At 49.8% G+C, this 21,070-nt stretch overlaps 1 protein-coding gene across 2 annotated transcripts in view; it reads left to right on the top strand.

Moving 5' to 3' along the window:
• The window catches only part of LOC135909362 (glycoprotein-N-acetylgalactosamine 3-beta-galactosyltransferase 1-like), a 50,126-nt gene extending 29,829 nt beyond the window's left edge, over nucleotides 1–20,297 (top strand). For both annotated transcript variants that reach the window (XM_065441311.1, XM_065441310.1), the window contains exon 7: nucleotides 19,963–20,297. In XM_065441311.1, the coding sequence (XP_065297383.1) occupies nucleotides 19,963–20,217 (255 nt within the window). In that variant the 3' untranslated portion in view covers nucleotides 20,218–20,297. The remainder of the gene's footprint in view (nucleotides 1–19,962) is intronic.
• Nucleotides 20,298–21,070: the final 773 nt, after the last annotated feature.

Below are 21,070 nucleotides of genomic sequence, written 5' to 3'. Positions count from 1 at the left end.
GACCAGCTGAACGCGATGCACGACCACACCCCGATGCAGCGTACGTCCTCGACAAACCGCACCGGTTCGCACCGGGTGCGCCGTTCCATCCAAACATCCTCGCATGAGCGCGCACCGGTGCGTTTTCTCGAGGATGTCGTAAGATTTGGTTGACTGTAACCATGAAGTTTCCTACAGTAGTGTGACGTTGCAGTGACGGTGAAGAACACCGTACTTAACTGTGAATCGCGAAACCAACACTTTATGGGGCCTGTACCCACAACAACAGGCTACACTCAAAGTGCAACGATAGCGGCAAACCATGGGCGGTCCTCAAAATCTCATCTGCGGGTCGAATGCGCCGGCTTTTTTACATGGTTCGTCGAAAGCTCCAGGGTAATCACTAGCACCCGCCTGCCTTCCCGAAACTACTACACAATTTAGTGTTGCGCAATCTGATTGCACAAGGTTCGGCAAGAACATACACAACATATAGAATCAACGATAACATTCCAGTATGTCGCAATCATGCAGGCGCGTCTTGCACTGAGCGATAACCTTAAATTGTTACTGGGTGAAACACAATCCCCGAGGAAAGGTTAAGTGCACCCGTGTCAATCCCCCCCCCTTAAATAATTCATCAGCTCTTCCACTCGGTGAAGAAGGACGAGCAGCGAAGATGTGGTGAGTTTTACCTCAATCGACGCATCTATGTATATTATTATTATTATTATTATTATTATTATTATTATTATTATTATTATTATTATTATTATTATTATTATTATTATTATTATTATTATTATTATTATTATTATTATTATTATTATTATTATTATTATTATTATTATTATTATTATTATATCTTTTGACTGTGGAGTGATTTATTCTTTTATGAAGTAGTGACGTGTGCAAGTACCGCCGCATCGCATATGGGAATTGCCCGATATTTACAACTTCACTGTGAACTACGCAATTAAGAGTACTAGATGAAACTGTGCGTAATGTTAGATTCTTACCGGCTAATTTTCATATAGTTTGTTTTCGCATAGTTTTGGTAAAGTAAGAGTTACAGCCGTTTTCCTGTAACCATACCCCTCTGTAAACGACCATGTATTCTGTAACATTTGCAACTTCCCTGTGAACTAACCACTTATGACAAGTAAATAAAACACGGCATAGAGTCGTTTTAGAGGTTAATTTCAGAAGGCTTTGTTTTGTGATAGTTTCGATAAAACAAGAGTTACAGCCGTTTTCTTTAACCGTACTCCCTCCGTAGACGGCCATGTATTGACAGCAGACGGGAATGCTTTAACTTTTGCAACTACACCGTGAACTAACTAATTATTACAAGTATAATAAAACTCAGGGCAACAATAGAGTCGTTTGAGCGGTCAATTTCAGAATGTATTGTTTTGGCATAGTTTTGATAAAACAAGAGTTACAGCCGTTTTCGGTAACCGTACTCCCTCCGTAGACGGCCATGTATTAACATCAGACGGTAATTCTGTAACTTTTGCAACTTCACCGTGAACTAATTATGACAAGTAAATGAAACTCGGCGTAATGATATAGTCATTTTAGCGGCCAATTTCATTGCAATTTATTCCAATATACCTACAATAAATTGAGAGCTACAGAGCATTCGCGAGAAACGAGACGAATATTTTTTTCTTGTGACGCGACGTGTGGACGGACGGACATCGACCCCCGCCGGAGGGTATCTTTACACAGCTTCGCTGTAAAACAGCGTCCCGATGCTACAATCACGAGAGCAAGAAGCTAAAGCACATGCAGTAAGCAAAAATAACAAAAAGGAAGAAAGGAAGTCTCAGAGGTGACTATCGCTGGCAGAAGAGCTTAAGGAACACAAGATGGATTATTTCAGGCCGTGAGCCGCGCCGAGGTGATGGAGTCTGCTGGCTGCTGTTAGTGAAGTCATAAAGTTTTTAAAGTGAAGTCATTTGACTTCATAAAGTGAAGTCATTTCATGCTCGCACTAGATTAGCATTAGATGAATTAACCGATTTTCTTAATAGTACTCTTGAAATTAGTGCATTCGCTTGTGCATTATTTCTAGACGTATCAAAAGCTTTTGACTCCGTCAACCATGAAATTTTACTTTGTAAACTTCATAGCTATGGCTTCCGAGGGCCTTTTTTAACTTTCCTTAAGAATTATTTGCACGGTCGAATTCAAGTAGTAGTTCTCGGAAATATTAAAAGCAAACCTAGACAGTTGAGCGCTGGAGTTCCCCAAGGGTCGATTTTAGCTCCCCTTTTATTCAACTTGTACGTTAATGATCTCAGTCAAGCAATTTTTCGCTGTCGGGTGTTTCAATACGCAGATGACACGCTTTTAGTATCTCGTCACACTAATTACCATCAAGCCGTGGCTGAATTACAAACTGACACTACAAATGTTATCAGTTGGTACCGTAAAAACTTAATTTCTATTAACCAGAATAAAACTAAATTAGTATGTTTTCACGATCCACTGAAATCTATCCCTGTCATCACTCCACTGTTTCTTCATTCTCCTCTGTGTAACAATTGCTCTTGCTCTCCTATTCCATACCTCTCAAGTGTCAATTATCTCGGTGTTCATTTCGATTCTAACATGTCCTGGAACACTCACTTGGCTAACGTTTGTGAAAGGCTGCGCAAAATAGCCTGCCTACTGCATTCTATTAAAGCACTATGCCCAATTTACGTAAGGAAAACAATAGCACATGCATTAGCGTACAGTGTGCTAAGATATGGAATCTGTTCTTTTTATTTCTGTTCAGTGTTTTGGCGCAATGAAGTTGATTCTTTACTAAAATCCATAATTCGGGCGGTGATGTATGGTGTGCACATTACTAACAATTCCAGTCTTTTTTCATGCTCGCACATGCCCTCGTTCAGGCTGTTATTCAAAGAAACGGTAATCCTTTTGTATATATGGAACAATGAGTTCTGCCTCCCGTATGTCCCCGCCAGAGCATTACGTACACGTGACCGCTTTACCTTACCAAGAGTAAGGACAAGATATGGCAAACGTGTCCGTGCCTTCTATGTACCTGATGTATTAAATGACCTGCCAGATAAAGTTTTATCTTCCAGCACACGGAAAGAAGTTAAATCTTATATTTTTGATTTGTATGTGTAATTTGGTTTCTTTTATTTCTTTCTTTCTTTCTTTCTTTCTTTCTTTCTTTCTTTCTTTCTTTCTCTAGTTTTATTTTTGAGTTTTGTACATAACTGATTTACTGTGCCGCTCCCTGGCTTTGTCCATTCTGCCGAACGCTGCCCCACAAGCCCATTGTTGGCTTGGGCAGGCTCGTATTTGTATGTAATTTTCGAAATAAATAAATCATTTATATATATATACACACTCTTTGTTCTCAGGAAGGCGTCATCCTCCTCGTCTTGCGGCGGCGGGTCAATGCGGGCGCGCGACAGGCAGACGGCATCAGAATGCTTCCGTCCGCACTTAAAGACCACAGTGATGTAGAATTCCTGAAGGATCCTTTAAGTTTGCCAGCCAACACAAGACATGATGATGGCTTACGACTTTGAAGAGCCTGCCGTATAGGCAAGGGCGGAATGATGGCAAGGTATTCTTCTGATGGCAAGGTATTCTGGCATGATGGCAAGGTAGTAACTGGCTCCTGCTTTCGACAGCGACCGGCTAGCGTAAGCAATGACCGTTTCAAATCCGCCTTTTTATTGGAACAGCAAGGCGCTGAGGCCGAGGCTACTTGCGTCGGTGTGAATTTCGGTGTGAGCGTCTTCATCGAAGTGGGCGAGTACTGGTGGTGACTGCTAAGTGCCGTTTAAGCTCTTCGAATGCTTCGATTTGCGGTGTTTCCCACTTGAACTCGACGTCGGATTTGGTGAGATGTGTCAATGTGTCAGCGAAGCGCCTGTAGTAAGCACACAGATCAAGGAATCTGTGCACTCCTTTTTTTGTCTCCGGGCTGTGGAAAGTCAGCGATGGCACATGTGCTCTGCGGATCAGGACGGCCTCCAGATGGGCTGTAGACGTGACCCAGGAACAGAAGCTCGTCGCAGGCAAAGCGTCACTTTTCCGGCTTCAGAGTGATCCCTGATGACTTGATAGCCTCTAGTACTGTCCCAAGCAGCCTAAGGTGATCGTCGAAATTTGAGGCAAATACAATGACGCCATCCAAGGAGACGAGACCCGTCTGCCATTTCAACTCTGCTGATACTATGTCCATCACGCGCTGAAATATTGCAGGTACCGAGCACAGTTCGAATGGCATGATATTGAACTCGTAGAGGCCGTCCGGCGTTATGAAGGCGTTCTCTCGCGATCCCTATCGTTGACTTTTATTTGCCAGTAGCCAGTCTTTAGATCCACTGACGAGAAGTACTTAGCGTTACAGAGCCGGCCAAAGGCGTCGTATATCTGTGGGAGCGGGTATACGCCTTTCTTCGTGATCTTGTTCAGTCGGCGATAATACACGCAGAAACGCAGGGTTCCGTCCTTTTTCTTCTCCAAGACTACGAGAGACGCCCGCGGGCTCTCCGAAGGCTGGATGATGTCGTCGCGAAGCACTTCGTTGACTTGTGTTTTAGCTTCATGTTCTCCCGTCGAAACTCGGTACAAGCTCTGACTGAGTGTCCGAGCGCATTTTTCGTTAATTGTGCGATGCTAGCAACTGGTGTTTGTTGAATCCTCGATTACATCTAAAGGTAGTCTTCGTCTGGTCGGAGAAGACTTTTGAGCTGTGGCAGCTTACTCGGTGAGAGACTCGGATTGATATCGAAGGCTGGTTCGAAAACTATTGTCGTTTAGGTAGATGCGGCAGAATTCGAGAGGACAAACGCCCTGCTGGTTTCCACAATATCCTCCACGTATGCAATCGTCGTGCCCTTGCTCACGTGTTTGTTCTCCTGGCTGAAGTTTCTCAGCATTACTTTCGGTTTTCCTCCATACTGTCAGGCGATTCCTCTTGAGACGCAAATTTTGTGGCCTAGCAGTAGAGGTTAGTCGCACTCGACGACGCTTTCTACGTCTTCCGGTGCTTTGGTTCAGGCGGAAATGGTGAAACTGGAGCGAGGCGGGAATTTCGTGGTCTAGCAGTAGAAGTTGGTCGCACTCACGGTGTAACACTCGACGATGCCTTCTACGTCTGCCGGTGCTTTGGTTCAGGCGGAAATAGTGATACTGGAGCGAGGCGGGAATGTCGTGGTCTAGCAATAGAGGTTGGTCGCACTCGACGACGCCTTCTACGTCTTCCGGTGCTTTGGTTCAGGCGGAAATGGTGATACTGGAGCGAGGCGGGAATTTCGTGGTCTAGCAATAGAGGTTGGTCGCACTCGACGACGCCTTCTACGTCTTCCGGTGCTTTGGTTCAGGCGGAAATGGTGAAACTGGAGCGAGGCGGGAATTTCGTGGTCTAGCAGTAGAAGTTGGTCGCACTCACGGTGTAACACTCGACGATGCCTTCTACGTCTGCCGGTGCTTTGGTTCAGGCGGAAATAGTGATACTGGAGCGAGGCGGGAATGTCGTGGTCTAGCAATAGAGGTTGGTCGCACTCGACGACGCCTTCTACGTCTTCCGGTGCTTTGGTTCAGGCGGAAATGGTGATACTGGAGCGAGGCGGGAATTTCGTGGTCTAGCAATAGAGGTTGGTCGCACTCGACGACGCCTTCTACGTCTTCCGGTGCTTTGGTTCAGGCGGAAATGGTGAAACTGGAGCGAGGCGGGAATTTCGTGGTCTAGCAGTAGAAGTTGGTCGCACTCACGGTGTAACACTCGACGATGCCTTCTACGTCTGCCGGTGCTTTGGTTCAGGCGGAAATGGTGATACTGGAGCGAGGCGGGAATGTCGTGGTCTAGCAATAGAGGTTGGTCGCACTCGACGACGCCTTCTACGTCTTCCGGTGCTTTGGTTCAGGCGGAAATGGTGATACTGGAGCGAGGCGGGAATTTCGTGGTCTAGCAATAGAGGTTGGTCGCACTCACGGTGTAACACTCGACGATGCCTTCTACGTCTGCCGGTGCTTTGGTTCAGGCGGAAATGGTGATACTGGAGAGAGGCGGGAATGTCGTGGTCTAGCAATAGAGGTTGGTCGCACTCGACGACGCCTTCTACGTCTTCCGGTGCTTTGGTTCAGGCGGAAATGGTGATACTGGAGCGAGGCGGGAATTTCGTGGTCTAGCAGTAGAAGTTGGTCGCACTCACGGTGTAACACTCGACGATGCCTTCTACGTCTGCCGGTGCTTTGGTTCAGGCGGAAATGGTGATACTGGAGAGAGGCGGGAATGTCGTGGTCTAGCAATAGAGGTTGGTCGCACTCGACGACGCCTTCTACGTCTTCCGGTGCTTTGGTTCAGGCGGAAATGGTGATACTGGAGCGAGGCGGGAATTTCGTGGTCTAGCAGTAGAGGTTGGTCGCACTCACGGTTTAACACTCGACGACGCCTTCTACGTCTGCCGGTGCTTTGGTTCAGGCGGAAATGGTGATACTGGAGCGAGGGGGGAATGTCTTGGTCTAGCAATAGAGGTTGGTCGCACTCGACGACGCCTTCTACGTCTTCCGGTGCTTTGGTTCAGGCGGAAATGGTGATACTGGAGAGAGGCGGGAATTTCGTGGTCTAGCAGTAGAGGTTGGTCGCACTCACGGTTTAACACTCGACGACGCCTTCTACGTCTGCCGGTGCTTTGGTTCAGGCGGAAATGGTGATACTGGAGCGAGGGGGGAATGTCTTGGTCTAGCAATAGAGGTTGGTCGCACTCGACGACGCCTTCTACGTCTTCCGGTGCTTTGGTTCAGGCGGAAATGGTGATACTGGAGAGAGGCGGGAATGTCGTGGTCTAGCAATAGAGGTTGGTCGCACTCACGGTGTAACACTCGACGATGTCTTCTACGTCTGCCGGTGCTTTAGTTCAGGCGGAAATGGTGATACTGGAGCGAGGCGGGAATGTCGTGGTCTAGCAATAGAGGCTGGTCGCACTCGACGACGCCTTCTACGTCTTCCGGTGCTTTGGTTCAGGCGGAAATGGTGATACTGGAGAGAGGCGGGAATGTCTTGGTCTAGCAATAGAGGTTGGTCGCACTCGACGACGCCTTCTGCGTCTTCCGGTGCTTTGGTTCAGGCGGAAATGGTGATACTGGAGAGAGGCGGGAATGTCGTGGTCTAGCAATAGAGGTTGGTCGCACTCACGGTGTAACACTCGACGATGTCTTCTACGTCTGCCGGTGCTTTAGTTCAGGCGGAAATTGTGATACTGGAGCGAGGCGGGAATGTCGTGGTCTAGCAATAGAGGTTGGTCGCACTCGACGACGCCTTCTACGTCTTCCGGTGCTTTGGTTCAGGCGGAAATGGTGATACTGGAGCGAGGGGGGAATGTCTTGGTCTAGCAATAGAGGTTGGTCGCACTCGACGACGCCTTCTACGTCTTCCGGTGCTTTGGTTCAGGCGGAAATGGTGATACTGGAGAGAGGCGGGAATGTCGTGGTCTAGCAATAGAGGTTGGTCGCACGCGACGACGCCTTCTACGTCTTCCGGTGCTTTGGTTCAGGCGGAAATGGTGATACTGGAGCGAGGCGGAAATTTCGTTGTCTAGCAATAGAGGTTGGTCGCACTCGACGACGCCTTCTACGTCTTCCGGTGCTTTGGTTCAGGCGGAAATGGTGATACTGGAGAGAGGCGGGAATGTCGTGGTCTAGCAATAGAGGTTGGTCGCACTCACGGTGTAACACTCGACGATGTCTTCTACGTCTGCCGGTGCTTTAGTTCAGGCGGAAATGGTGATACTGGAGCGAGGCGGGAATGTCGTGGTCTAGCAATAGAGGTTGGTCGCACTCGACGACGCCTTCTACGTCTTCCGGTGCTTTGGTTCAGGCGGAAATGGTGATACTGGAGCGAGGGGGGAATGTCTTGGTCTAGCAATAGAGGTTGGTCGCACTCACGGTGTAACACTCGACGACGCCTTCTACGTCTGCCGGTGCTTTGGTTCAGGCGGAAATGGTGATACTGGAGCGAGGCGGGAATGTCGTGGTCTAGCAATAGAGGTTGGTCGCACTCGACGATGCCTTCTACGTCTGCCGGTGCTTTGGTTCAGGCGGAAATGGTGATACTGGAGCGAGGCGGGAATGTCGTGGTCTAGCAATAGAGGTTGGTCGCACTCGACGACGCCTTCTACGTCTTCCGGTGCTTTGGTTCAGGCGGAAATGGTGATACTGGAGCGAGGCGGGAATTTCGTGGTCTAGCAGTAGAGGTTGGTCGCACTCACGGTGTAACACTCGACGACGCCTTCTACGTCTGCCGGTGCTTTGGTTCAGGCGGAAATGGTGATACTGGAGCGAGGCGGGAATGTCGTGGTCTAGCAATAGAGGTTGGTCGCACGCGACGACGCCTTCTACGTCTTCCGGTGCTTTGGTTCAGGCGGAAATGGTGATACTGGAGCGAGGCGGGAATGCCGTGGTCTAGCAATAGAGGTTGGTCGCACTCGACGACGCCTTCTACGTCTTCCGGTACTTTGGTTCAGGCGGAAATGGCGATACTGGAGCGAGGCGCGAATTTCGTTGTCTAGAAGTAGAGGTTGGTCGCACTCACGGTGTAACACTCGACGACGCCTTCTACGTCTGCCGGTGCTTTGGTTCAGGCGGAAATGGTGATACTGGAGCGAGGCGGGAATGTCGTGGTCTAGCAATAGAGGTTGGTCGCACGCGACGACGCCTTCTACGTCTTCCGGTGCTTTGGTTCAGGCGGAAATGGTGATACTGGAGCGAGGCGGGAATGCCGTGGTCTAGCAATAGAGGTTGGTCGCACTCGACGACGCCTTCTACGTCTTCCGGTACTTTGGTTCAGGCGGAAATGGCGATACTGGAGCGAGGCGCGAATTTCGTTGTCTAGAAGTAGAGGTTGGTCGCACTCACGGTGTAACACTCGACGACGCCTTCTACGTCTGCCGGTGCTTTGGTTCAGGCGGAAATGGTGATACTGGAGCGAGGCGGGAATGTCGTGGTCTATCAATAGAGGTTGGTCGCACGCGACGACGCCTTCTACGTCTTCCGGTGCTTTGGTTCAGGCGGAAATGGTGATACTGGAGCGAGGCGGGAATGCCGTGGTCTAGCAATAGAGGTTGGTCGCACTCGACGACGCCTTCTACGTCTTCCGGTACTTTGGTTCAGGCGGAAATGGCGATACTGGAGCGAGGCGCGAATTTCGTTGTCTAGAAGGGGGCGCTGCGAGCTGTCAAGGAGAGTGGACGCATTTCACGTCGGCTCCGTCGAATCGATGTCCTGCCGCCAAAAATTTGTTCTGCACCGCCCGAAACCAGTTGGACTAGATCCGTGAAGTCACCAGGAACCCGTGAACATCGTTATAATCCAGGTGGGCCAATTTTTGGCAGTTCTACGGGACTCTCTTCTTCAACCACGCGAACGCCGTAGGCGCGGTAGCCGCGGACGCGGCACCAGACGCGGCCTCCATGGCTCTCGTACGGGGCTATGACCCAGACAGCATGCGAGAAATGGAGCTTTCGACCGCGGAGACGCCAGTTTTTGATGAAACTACGGAGTATACCATCCAGAAAAAGTTAGAACAATGGGAGCGAGCAACCTCGACGCGCGCCCGTTCCGAACATCAACGCAGCCACGGTGGCGGCAGTGACGGCCACGTCAACACTCTGGCTCTTGGCAAGCACGCTCAAAGTAAACGCTGGAAGCCACAAGTCATGCCGAAATTCGGAGCGGAAGACGCTGTAGTCGTCATCAAGCCAAAGGGAACGCTGAACCTCGCACAATTTAAGGGCAGCAACAAGATCGGGGAAGCAACGTACGCTGCTGCCGGCGTTCCGCGGGCGTCGCAGGATCTCGCAATTTGGCCGGCCTGGGACCAGAATATAATTATCATTGGCATCAAGAACGCCCAACTTATTCGTCAGGTCCTTGCGATCGGACAGCTCCAACTCGGAGGACAGGCCCGAGCGGTTCAAGCCTACCTCAAGTCATCGGACAACACAAGCCGTGGTGTTATTCAAGTGGACCCCACAGCCACTGAAGCGGATATTACTCAAGCCATTTATTCGCCAGAGGCTCCAGTAGTAGGAGTCCGAAAATTAGGAAAGACCAACGTAGCAGCGATCACGTTCGAGGGCCGGAGGGTGCCTTTCAACGTTTATTATTGGGGCGAAGCTGTGCCGGTTCGCCTCTACCGCAAGACGACGCCAGCCTGTCCCCGCTGCGGCACGATCGGACATCGCGCCGATGTTTGCCCTAATCCACAGGCCGGTCGATGCCAGGCTTGCGGCGAGACGGATCTAGAAGAGGGCCACGAGTGTCAACCCAGCTGCCTCATTTGCGGGGGCCCTCATGCCACGGGATCAATTCAGTGCACGCAAAAGTACAGGAGAGGCGGTGCTGGAACTGGGACCAAGCGGAAGCCCGTCCATGGAAAAGCCAGTCAACAACATCACTCCAGGAACGCTGGAGGGAGCGAAGCCCCCGACCTGCAAGCTCGGACGCAGGGGGCGACCCCTTCGCCTCGACCGCATGCAGGAGCCTTCAGAGGAGGCCCCAAAGGAGGCGGTCGTCCAGCAGACAAGCACGATGGGCCAGAGCCAGAACACAGTCCCGGGAACAAAACGAGCAGCAACAAGGTGAGCTGGGCCAGTGTGGTTGCCTCCCCTCCCCTCACGTTGGCTAATGAGAGACTTAGGGCTGAGAACGAAAGGCTCAAACAAGAAATACAACAACTTAGAGAGAAGACGGCAGCGAACGATACAGGAAACTCTAGAGCACTTCAGGTACCCTCAGCTCAGGCGATGGAGGAGGACAACCCTCCCCCGCTGCCGTCAGGTAGTGCGACTAAGTCACCCCCTCGTATGTCAGAATTCGGCCGAGGAGCGTCGGGCGGCAGCGTAGCGTTGGCGGCTGCACCCTCGACAGAGGAGTGTACCACACGCGCAGATGTGGACGCAATTACAAATAAATTTAGTTCATGGATGGAAAGCATGGAAAAGCGCATGCGAGAGGAAATCGAGAAAATGGAATGTCGCATGCTACCAAGCCTACAGGCTAGCGTAGAAAGAATTGAAGAGACGCTAAGCAAAAAAAATTGAGCAGAACTTACAAGGAATGACAGAGCAGACAATTCAAAAAATGTTAGAGCCGCATCTCTCCAAACTCCATGCTTACGAGATTAGGATTGACCGTAAGTTACAAGAATTCGCTGAATGCTCGCGCACTAAGACACCCAGATTGACAGGAAAAATGGGCACCAGGCAGATTGCGTCTGATGATGCGCTTGACCTGAGTAAAGAACAAGGACTGACCTCTTCCAGTTTGCAATATGGCTCGTCAAACTAAGTTAACAATATTACAATGGAACTGCAGGGGTTTTAAACGTAAGCGGGAATCTCTGCAACACTATGTGGACTGTCTAGATGAGAGACCGGATGTAATCGCTTTACAGGACGTTAATGCCGCAGTTAAACTCAGGTCGTACAGTACGCATCAAACTAACACTTCGACTTGCATACTTGTACATAAAGACAGTACGGCTTCAACTGTAGACCTCGAACTTAATGCTGAAATAGAACATGTGTTTATTCGTATCCTCCCTAACACTCGTTCCAGTAAAGGGGCGTACGTACTTAACATATACAGCCGCCCTAAACACAGGACAGCAGTCTTTGACGAAATTTTTCGAAAAGCAATGCAGGCTGCAAAAACTGCGCCTCTCATTATAGTGGGGGATTTTAACGCGCACAGCTTTCTTTGGGGTTACAACAACGAAAACGTAAAAGGCAGGAAACTGGCAGCAGCAATATCGGATATGGCTCTTACTATTCTGACGGACCCGCAGCATCCTACAAGAATAGGCAATAGCGTTTCAAGGGACACATGCCCAGATTTAACGCTAGTCAAAAATGTTAAAAATTGCGAGTGGCAAAATACGCACGAAACCTTAGGCAGTGATCATTATATACTCCGAATTTGCCTAGACCACAACAAGCATCGTAAACACAGGGGACAGGCTCGGCTTACGAATTGGTCGCTTTTTCGAGAGTTCGAGGGTCCTCAGCTCGACTCGCCTATTGAGGATTATGAGCAATGGGCTGAGTCACTTCTAGCTGCCAGAGAGAAAGTCACGAGAACGCTGCACACCTCAGAGGATGTCCCGGCAGTCGACAACCACCTTCTCCACCTCTGGGAGGCCAGGAGAGGCCTCACCAGAAGGTGGAAAAAGCAAAAACACAATCGCAAGCTTAAAATCAAGATTGCTGAAATTACACGACAAGCGGAGGAATACGCGTGGACCTTAGCCAAAAACAACTGGCTAATCAAGTGCGACTCATTAAGAGGTGGGCTTGGCGTCAAGTCTACGTGGAGCCTACTGCGATGCCTCATCGACCCCAGCAAGACGAGTGGAGAGCAGCAGCGGAACCTCAAGAGAGCCCTCCACGGCTATGAGGGTACGGATGAGCAGCTGGTGGCAGCCCTGACGAGCAAATACCTCTGTACGACCAAAGATGACGAGCCTGTGTTGCAGTATGAAGGCAAAGACAATCCAGAACTCGACAGAGACTTCGAAGTAGAAGAAATACAGGCGGCGCTACTAACCATGAGAAGAGGTACGACGCCAGGACAGGACAAAGTTACAGTCGGCTTGCTCGCCAACATGAACAAGAAAATGCTAGGCCAGCTGACGGATTATATCAATGAGTGCTGGAGAGCTGGCAAGCTGCCCCTGGCGTGGAAATCGGCAGACGTCAGCTTTATCCCTAAGCCGGGCAAAGAGGTAAATATTAACAACCTCCGTCCTATTTCACTCACGTCATGTGCCGGCAAGCTGATGGAGAAAGCAGTGCATGCCAGACTTTCAGCGTATTTGGAGGAAAACGATTACATGCCCCACACCATGTTTGGCTTCAGAGAGCGCCTATCCACGCAAGACGTACTGCTGCAGCTCAAGATGGAAGTTATTGACCCACCCAACAAACGCAGTAGCAGAGCCATCTTAGCCCTAGATCTCAAGGGCGCTTTCGATAATGTGAAGCACTCAAAGATCCTGGAGAACCTGCGGAAGACACAGTGTGGAAGAAGGACTTTTGAATACATCAGAGACTTCCTACTAGACAGACAGTCTCATGTAAAAATTGGAGATTTTAGGTCCCAGCCAATCCCTATGGGCACCAGGGGTACGCCACAAGGAGCCGTCCTCTCCCCTCTGCTCTTCAATATTGCTCTTATAAATTTGCCTGAGCAACTCGATCGCATAGAGGGAATTCGGCACGCCCTCTATGCAGATGACATCACGGTCTGGGTGACGAAGGGCAGTCTGGGGCAGATGGAAGAGGCGCTCCAAGAGGCTGCTTCGACAGTCCAAAAATATGCCGAGGAGTGCGGACTGCGCTGCTCTCCGGAAAAATCGGCACTTCTAATCATGCGCAGACGAGAAGATGAAGCCCCGGTCAAAATTAGGGTGCACGACGCTGCGATCCCTGAGGTGGAGACGGTGCGTATCCTGGGATTATTGGTTAACAACAAGGGTGTCAACGCAGCAATGATCACTCAACTCCGTACATCATGCGAACAAGTACTACGAATGATCACACGTATCACCAATAAAACCAGAGGGATGATGGAGAACGACACTCTTCGGTTGGTCAAAGCCTTTATACTCAGCAGAATTGTGTACGTAGCTCCGTACCTTCGGATGAGGAGGTGCGATTTAAAACATTTCGATGTCATGATCAGAACAGCATATAAGAAGGCACTAGGACTGTCGGTCAAAACATCTACAGAGCGCTTATTGCAGTTGGGGGTGCACAATACAATAGATGAGATAATTGAGGCCCACCTATCAAGTCAATATGCCAGATTGGCAGGAACAAAAACAGGACGCAAGGTACTAGAGGACCTAAATATCGGCTGTCCTTACTATACGGCAACACGACAAGACATTCCGAAAGAGTGGAGGTGCAAATTCGCGACCCTGCCCCTTCCTAAAAACATGCACCCAGAATATCATCAAGCAAGGAGGAGGGCAAGAGCCAAAAAGATGGACCAGATCTATTCTAAATTAGAGGGGGCCTTCTTCGTGGATGCTGCAGGTCCGGTGGGAGGAGTCTCCACAATATCGGTGGTGCATCAAGGGCAGACGGTCAATGGACTTTCTGTTCGGCACGGGGAAATTGCAGAATTGGAAGAGGCGGCGATCGCTATGGCGGCTTCGCATCCTAGTTCAGAATACATCATTACAGACTCGCAAACTGCCTATAGAAATTACACGCGGGGCCGAATTACACCGCTAGCTTGCAGGTTCCTCAAACAATCTGGGGTCTTCGCTTCGCGCAAAGAGCTGATCTGGGTGCCAGGTCATGAGGGTGTAGAGGGAAACGAGCGTGCACACGCTGCCGCCCGAGCTTTTCTCCCCCGGGGTCCCTCCTCCTCCCTCCCCGAAGACTCGGACTTCCCAGTGCCATTAATAACTTATGCAGACGTATTACAACACTTGCGCTTATCGCGACGAAAATACCCGGGCCCAGCTAAGGGATTGGACAAATCGGAGGAATGCCATTTACGAAGGTTACAAACCCTGTCATTTAATAATCCAGTGAAGCTGCATGCTATTGAGCTACAATCTTTTTCAGCCGAATGTAAATTCTGCGGGCAAAAAGCAGATCTCTACCATATGGTATGGGCCTGCCAGGCTAATAGTGCCTTAGAAACTATAAAACAGCCAACGTGGGAAGGATGGGAGGCAGCCCTGTCCAGCTCAACCCTCAAGGACCAGCGAGCCCTCGTGGAAAGAGCTAGGGTGGCGGCCTTAGCCAACGGAATTCCGGAATAGGAATCCGACCACCCTTCTCCTAACTCCCCTCTCCCTTTTTTCCCTTTAAATAAAACGTTTTCATCATCATCATCGTTGTCTAGAAGTAGAGGTTGGTCGCACTCACGGTGTAACACTCGACGACGCCTTCTACGTCTGCCGGTGCTTTGGTTCAGGCGGAAATGGTGATACTGGAGCGAGGCGGGAATGCCGTGGTCTAGCAATAGAGGTTGGTCGCACTCGACGACGCCTTCTACGTCTTCCGGTACTTTGGTTCAGGCGGAAATGGCGATACTGGAGCGAGGCGCGAATTTCGTTGTCTAGAAGTAGAGGTTGGTCGCACTCACGGTGTAACACTCGACGACGCCTTCTACGTCTGCCGGTGCTTTGGTTCAGGCGGAAATGGTGATACTGGAGCGAGGCGGGAATGCCGTGGTCTAGCAATAGAGGTTGGTCGCACTCGACGACGCCTTCTACGTCTTCCGGTACTTTGGTTCAGGCGGAAATGGCGATACTGGAGCGAGGCGCGAATTTCGTTGTCTAGAAGTAGAGGTTGGTCGCACTCACGGTGTAACACTCGACGACGCCTTCTACGTCTGCCGGTGCTTTGGTTCAGGCGGAAATGGTGATACTGGAGCGAGGCGGGAATGCCGTGGTCTAGCAATAGAGGTTGGTCGCACTCGACGACGCCTTCTACGTCTTCCGGTACTTTGGTTCAGGCGGAAATGGCGATACTGGAGCGAGGCGCGAATTTCGTTGTCTAGAAGTAGAGGTTGGTCGCACTCACGGTGTAACACTCGACGACGCCTTCTACGTCTGCCGGTGCTTTGGTTCAGGCGGAAATGGTGATACTGGAGCCAGGCGGAAATTTCATCGTCTGACAGTAGAGGTTGGTCGCACTCGACGACGCCTTCTACGTCTGCCGGTGCTTTGGTTCGGGCGGAAATGGTGATACTGGAGCGAGGCGAGAATCTGACTTGATCTTCAGGAAACTCAAGGCATGGTGGCTCAGAGAGCTCTCCGGCGGTATCACGTGGTTTCCTTATTGGACTTGTACTTCAGGTCGATGGTTGCACCGTGATGGCTCAGGAAGTCCATGCCGAGAATTACGTCTCGCAAGCACTGTAGGAGGATAATGAAGGTCGCAGGATAGGTCCGGTCATGAACACTAATTCTTGCAGTGCAGCTTCTAGTCGGCGTTATCAGGTGTCCTCCAGCTTGCCGGATTTGGAGGCTTTCCATGCAGTCTTGACTTTCTTTAACTTGGCGGCATAGGATCTACTCATGACGAAGTAATCGTCTCCTGTATCCACGAAAGCAGCGACTGCGTGGCCGTCGAGAAGCAGATTGAAGTCGGTGGTTCTTCGTCTTCCGCTACGGTTAGGTCGTGGCGTCGTGTCAGGGCTGTGTCGCATTGTGCCGTCGTTACGTCTAGTCGCGGGATGAGGTCTTCTGTAGGCTGTGTAGTCTTGACTATGAGGCTTCGCCTTGATGGTGGCGTGGCGTTGCAACGTCGTTGAGTAGGATGTTGAAGCGCCGACGGTGACGGTGGACGACGGACTTGCGGCGTGGCGGGGCCTTGGCGGAGGGCGACGGCGGCTTAGGTTGTCGCGACGATTCCGGCGGCGCCTCAGTAACTCCGAGTGATCGCTGAACTTCATGTCTGACCATGTGAGCGATTGAGGCCATCTGAGGCTGCGACCTAGGAAAAAGCGTCTGCATTTTCTCGCGAACGACCACTCTGATGGTCGTGCGCCGGTCGTCGGCGTGGAGTGCTTGAACATCGGTCTATTTTGGGGTCGTTTGGCGGTTATATCGCCTTGTCCGCATATCCAGGGTCTTCTCAATGGTTGTAGCCTAGGAAAAAAAATCAGCAACGTTCTTGGGCTGGTTGCGTAAAAATCCGGCGAAGAGCTCTCGCTTGACACCCCTCATCAAGAAGGGAACGTTTTCCTCCTCTGACATGTCGGGGTCGGCGTGTCTGAACAGGCGAGTCATCTCCTCCGTGAAAATCGCGATGTTCTTGTCGGGTTCGGTCTCGCGAAGGTCTCAAGGAAGCCGCAGCGAAACAGGTCTCACGTTACGTTATCAAGTTGTTAATTCTTGAACCACGTCCTGGCGGCGTCTTCCAATGAGAAGGCACGGCGCAGCTTTTCGTAGCTATTCCGGGTGATAAATGAAGCGACCCGTTCATACGTCTCCAGCCGGCGCCCGCGGAATGTCGGTGGCTTCGTGCTGCATCGCGATCGCTACAGGAGGTACTGGGGATTTCGTTGTTGCTGTTGTCATGGCGGTGCACTTCCTGGTCTTCTCGGGAAGAAGTCCGGACTCATGAGGGCTGGTTTCGTAGTCTGAGGCTAGCTCGGTGGTCCGGCGCGACGTTGGTGTTGCCTTCGCGGTTCGAGCTTGTTTCCCGGCTTTTCACAGGCGTCCGGTACCTGAGCTCAAAACGACTCCATCAGATGTCACGTAGCAGCGATGTTGAAGAACGCTGTAGTTAAACTGTGAATGACGAAACTAACTCTTTATTCGCCGAACCTGTAACCACAAAAACAGGCTATATTCAACGTACAACGACAGCGGCGAGCACAGTAGGCGATGGTCAAAATCTGATCTGCGGATGAAGCGCGTCGGCTTTTTTACATGACCTGTCGAAAGTTCCTGGGTAATCGCTGGTGCCCACGTGCCTTCCGTAAGCTACTGCACAATGCGTATGGCACATGCAATCTGATTATACAAGATTCGGCGAGGACATACTCAACAAATAAAATCAACGATAACATCCGAGTAAGTTCTAACTCCTGCAGGCGCCCTCTTGCGCTGAGCGACAACTTTAAGCTATTAGCGGGTGAAATGCAGTCCCCGAGGAAAGGATTAATAAGCGCACGCGTCAATAATTACTACTCTGGTGCTGCGACCATTCAGCCACCATGGGAACGAGCGATGATCTTCGTGCTTGTCAATTCAGACATTCTCGAGGCTTGGTTTATAATGCTTTCTTTCTTTCATTGGCCTATAATACAAAACATTTTATACTATTTTCTCAGATGCAAAAAGCACTAAATTCTGAGAACACGCATAATCGCTGCCAATTGCAGCGGATCCGCTTGTCCGTGGGTCCGTGGCGTGTTTGTTTCAATATCGGGCTTCTGTGCTAGAGGTCAGTGTCCTAATCCTGCCGTTAGACAATTTAATTCATCTTTACGTATCTGTGACGCAGAAAATTGTTCAAAATGATGAGTTTGCAAAGTCACGAAGCCGTTCGAAGCCAGAAGGACGAAGTTTAGGACATTCCATGTACTACCCACCGTTCCCGTGCTGGCTGAACCGCACTGCTTGCTGTTCCCGTAGACACTAGCGCCACCGTTCTCTTCGTTAATTGTATGAAACTCTATAATTATACCATCTCGACAGCATGCTTCACGCGCCGGCTTGCGCGCCCTCATTTATCAAACTGACATTTCTGTACCTCGTATCGCTTACAAACGCGATCGTCCACGCCCAACACACCTCGAATTTTCTACCAGGTGGCCCCAAAGTAGGTGAAAGTTGTAGGTGAAGTGCACCTATTAGGTTATAAAGAAATGCGTGGCCGATGGTGAAATCTAAACTCGGTCTCTCATCACGGCGGACCAATTCTGTGGCCATTTATTAGGCCAGAATCGCCGGCATGCTTCTCCCTTACCAAAGTTGCTCTACTCACGTCTTGTGACCATGCGTATAGCATTCTTCCGTCCTGACAGCCAGTGCTTTACAGACGCTGTATTGGACTGCACTGCTTTTGGGACCCGCATTTTTAGACTGCACTGTCTCTGCGACCGGGCCACGTGTATCGTCAGCCTGAATTTTTCGGTCGAATGCAAACACCCAAAAAATGTGTGCAGACTGTCTGTAGTGTTTTACAAAGGCAGTATAGACCCCGCACGCGATATAAGCCCCAAGGCGCGGAAGCGAATTTCGGCTGCGGCAGCCGCATTTCGATGGGGGCAAAATGTAAGAACATCCGTGTACCGCGGTACATTTGGGTTCGGTAAAGAACCCCAGGTGGTAAAATTTAATGCGGAGTCTGAGGCGCGCCTCATAGCTATATGATGGGGGTTTAGCCTGTAAAGCCCCACATTTAATTTTTTCTTCGTTTTCTTATGTAACTTATACCCTAGTTTCAAATATAGGTGCACTGGCCATCGAGTTATCTTACAAAATTTCCTATCATCACCTTGTTCCCCTAGTTTAGTTTTTCATTGCTGCGTTATGTTTGTTCTCTAAGCACTAATATATATATATATATATATATATATATATATATATATATATATATATATATATATGTTTGTATCTTCTTACTCTATAACAGTCAATTAGCAATAGGTAAAACATTATATATTTTACCGACTAGCCACCGCTGCACGCGCTATCACAAAAAAAGGACCAACGTATTTAAATATTTCTTTCTTCCCGCGCACGATTTCCGAATGGAACGCATTACCTGCCATAACGGTTGACTGCAATACGGTTTCATCCCTTCTTTCCGCACTTTGTGAATAAACCATAGCGTTCATCCCTCGTCTCTTCCCATCAAATCATGATTTAGAAAAGGTTTCTCTTATGCTGTTTGTTATGTAGATCCTTGTTCAGTGTCTGTTATCTTGTTTGATCCTATTTCATACTTGTGTTTTCTTTCAAATGCGCACTCCTGCCTAAGGCCTGGTAATAAGGCTGGCAGTACTTGTAATATATATATATATATATATATATATATATATATATATATATATATATATATATATATATATATATATATATATATATATATATATACGCGTTACACCCACCTTGTAGAAGCATTTTCCTTCCCGCAGCGCGTTATTGCTGTGCACAGCCCGCAGAAGCTCCCTAGTCGAAGGCGGTCATATACGGCCCATATCGCAGAATTACAGCGATTGATCGCAGCAGAAGGCAGACGTGGAGTGATTGTTGTAGAGCGCTCGTCTCGAAGAAACCTAATTAGCGCTAGCTCTATTGCCTGCGTGCGTCACCGCGCAATTTCTTCGTCTTGTACGAGAATCTTTCGAAATTGTTGCTACATAATGCTCAATTCATAACCGCTGCTCGCGTATTCTGTGCCCTGCCACGTGTCCACCTCGCCTCCTTTCCCGAGAAAGCTCGTTCCTTGTGCAATGCAGGCGCAACAGCGCTGCCTGAGCACAACGTTCGTGTCGGTGCACGCGCATGCGCACGAAATGCTGGTGTTCGAGTACCTGACGCACGTGCTGGCTGCCTACGGCCAGCGAGCACGGCTCAACGTCACCGACGCGCGGGTGCCCTGGAACGCCTCCGCCATGCCCGCGTGGTCTGACCAGGAGCTGCGACTCATCCACGCATGGGGGCAGAAAACGATCGCCCGCGTCGCCAACCACACGACGAAGCGCCGAGTGTAATTCCGGAAATAGAGCTGATATTCAACAATTGTGACCCATCCTCGTTCCAATATAATCAATAAAGAATCCACAGAACGGAATCAGGTGGTAGTGGGTGGTACTGGGAATTAGGTGGTACTGACCATGCCAGCACGTATCACGCGACCGGAATCGCAACGAGCGTTATCATTGGCCAGCACACTTGTGGAAAAGACGACGCTGGTCGGTGACGACTCGCCAGGCGTGACAAATGTGTCGTGATTTTCAGCACAGTGCTCAAGGGCAGCACAAGAAATACAGCGCACATTCGACAATGGCAGCAAATAAGATGGAGTCGAGGCATCTACCAGTCATAATGAGACCGCTTTGAATACGAACCAGAGCAGCCGAGTCGTTTGTACGCATACGAGCGAGCGCCGACCAATCGCGATGTACAGCTGTGTGGTGGTAGCAATTCCTAATATTCAAAATCTTTTTAAAGGCAATAGTCTTTCTCAGTAAGTTACGCTTTACGTATCAAACATACATGTTTTCTGGTCTGATTCCGGAAATAGTGCATTCCTAAAATGTTGGCCGACCCTGAATGTCGTCAAGTCTAAAAAATTGGGTCATTCCCGTGCATGGGCAGGTGCAATCTGAAAATGTGGGTCGCTCCCGTGGATGTGTGCAGTCTAAATATGTGGGCCGATTCCGAATGTAATGCAGTGTAATTATGTGGCCCGTGCCCCAAGAATAGCGGAGTAAAAAAAAAATTAAGCAGTCCGACGTTCCTCCGACTCCCCTCACGCGAGGGGGGTGCGATAAAGTACCTTGCGCTCTATTCTAACCCCAACTCGCTCTGGAATACATTGTCTTTGAGAACTAGAGATTGACT

This window comes from Dermacentor albipictus, chromosome 1 (assembly GCF_038994185.2).
Source record: "Dermacentor albipictus isolate Rhodes 1998 colony chromosome 1, USDA_Dalb.pri_finalv2, whole genome shotgun sequence".
Classification (NCBI taxonomy): domain Eukaryota; kingdom Metazoa; phylum Arthropoda; class Arachnida; order Ixodida; family Ixodidae; genus Dermacentor; species Dermacentor albipictus.
This window is presented reverse-complemented; position numbering and strand designations above follow the sequence as displayed.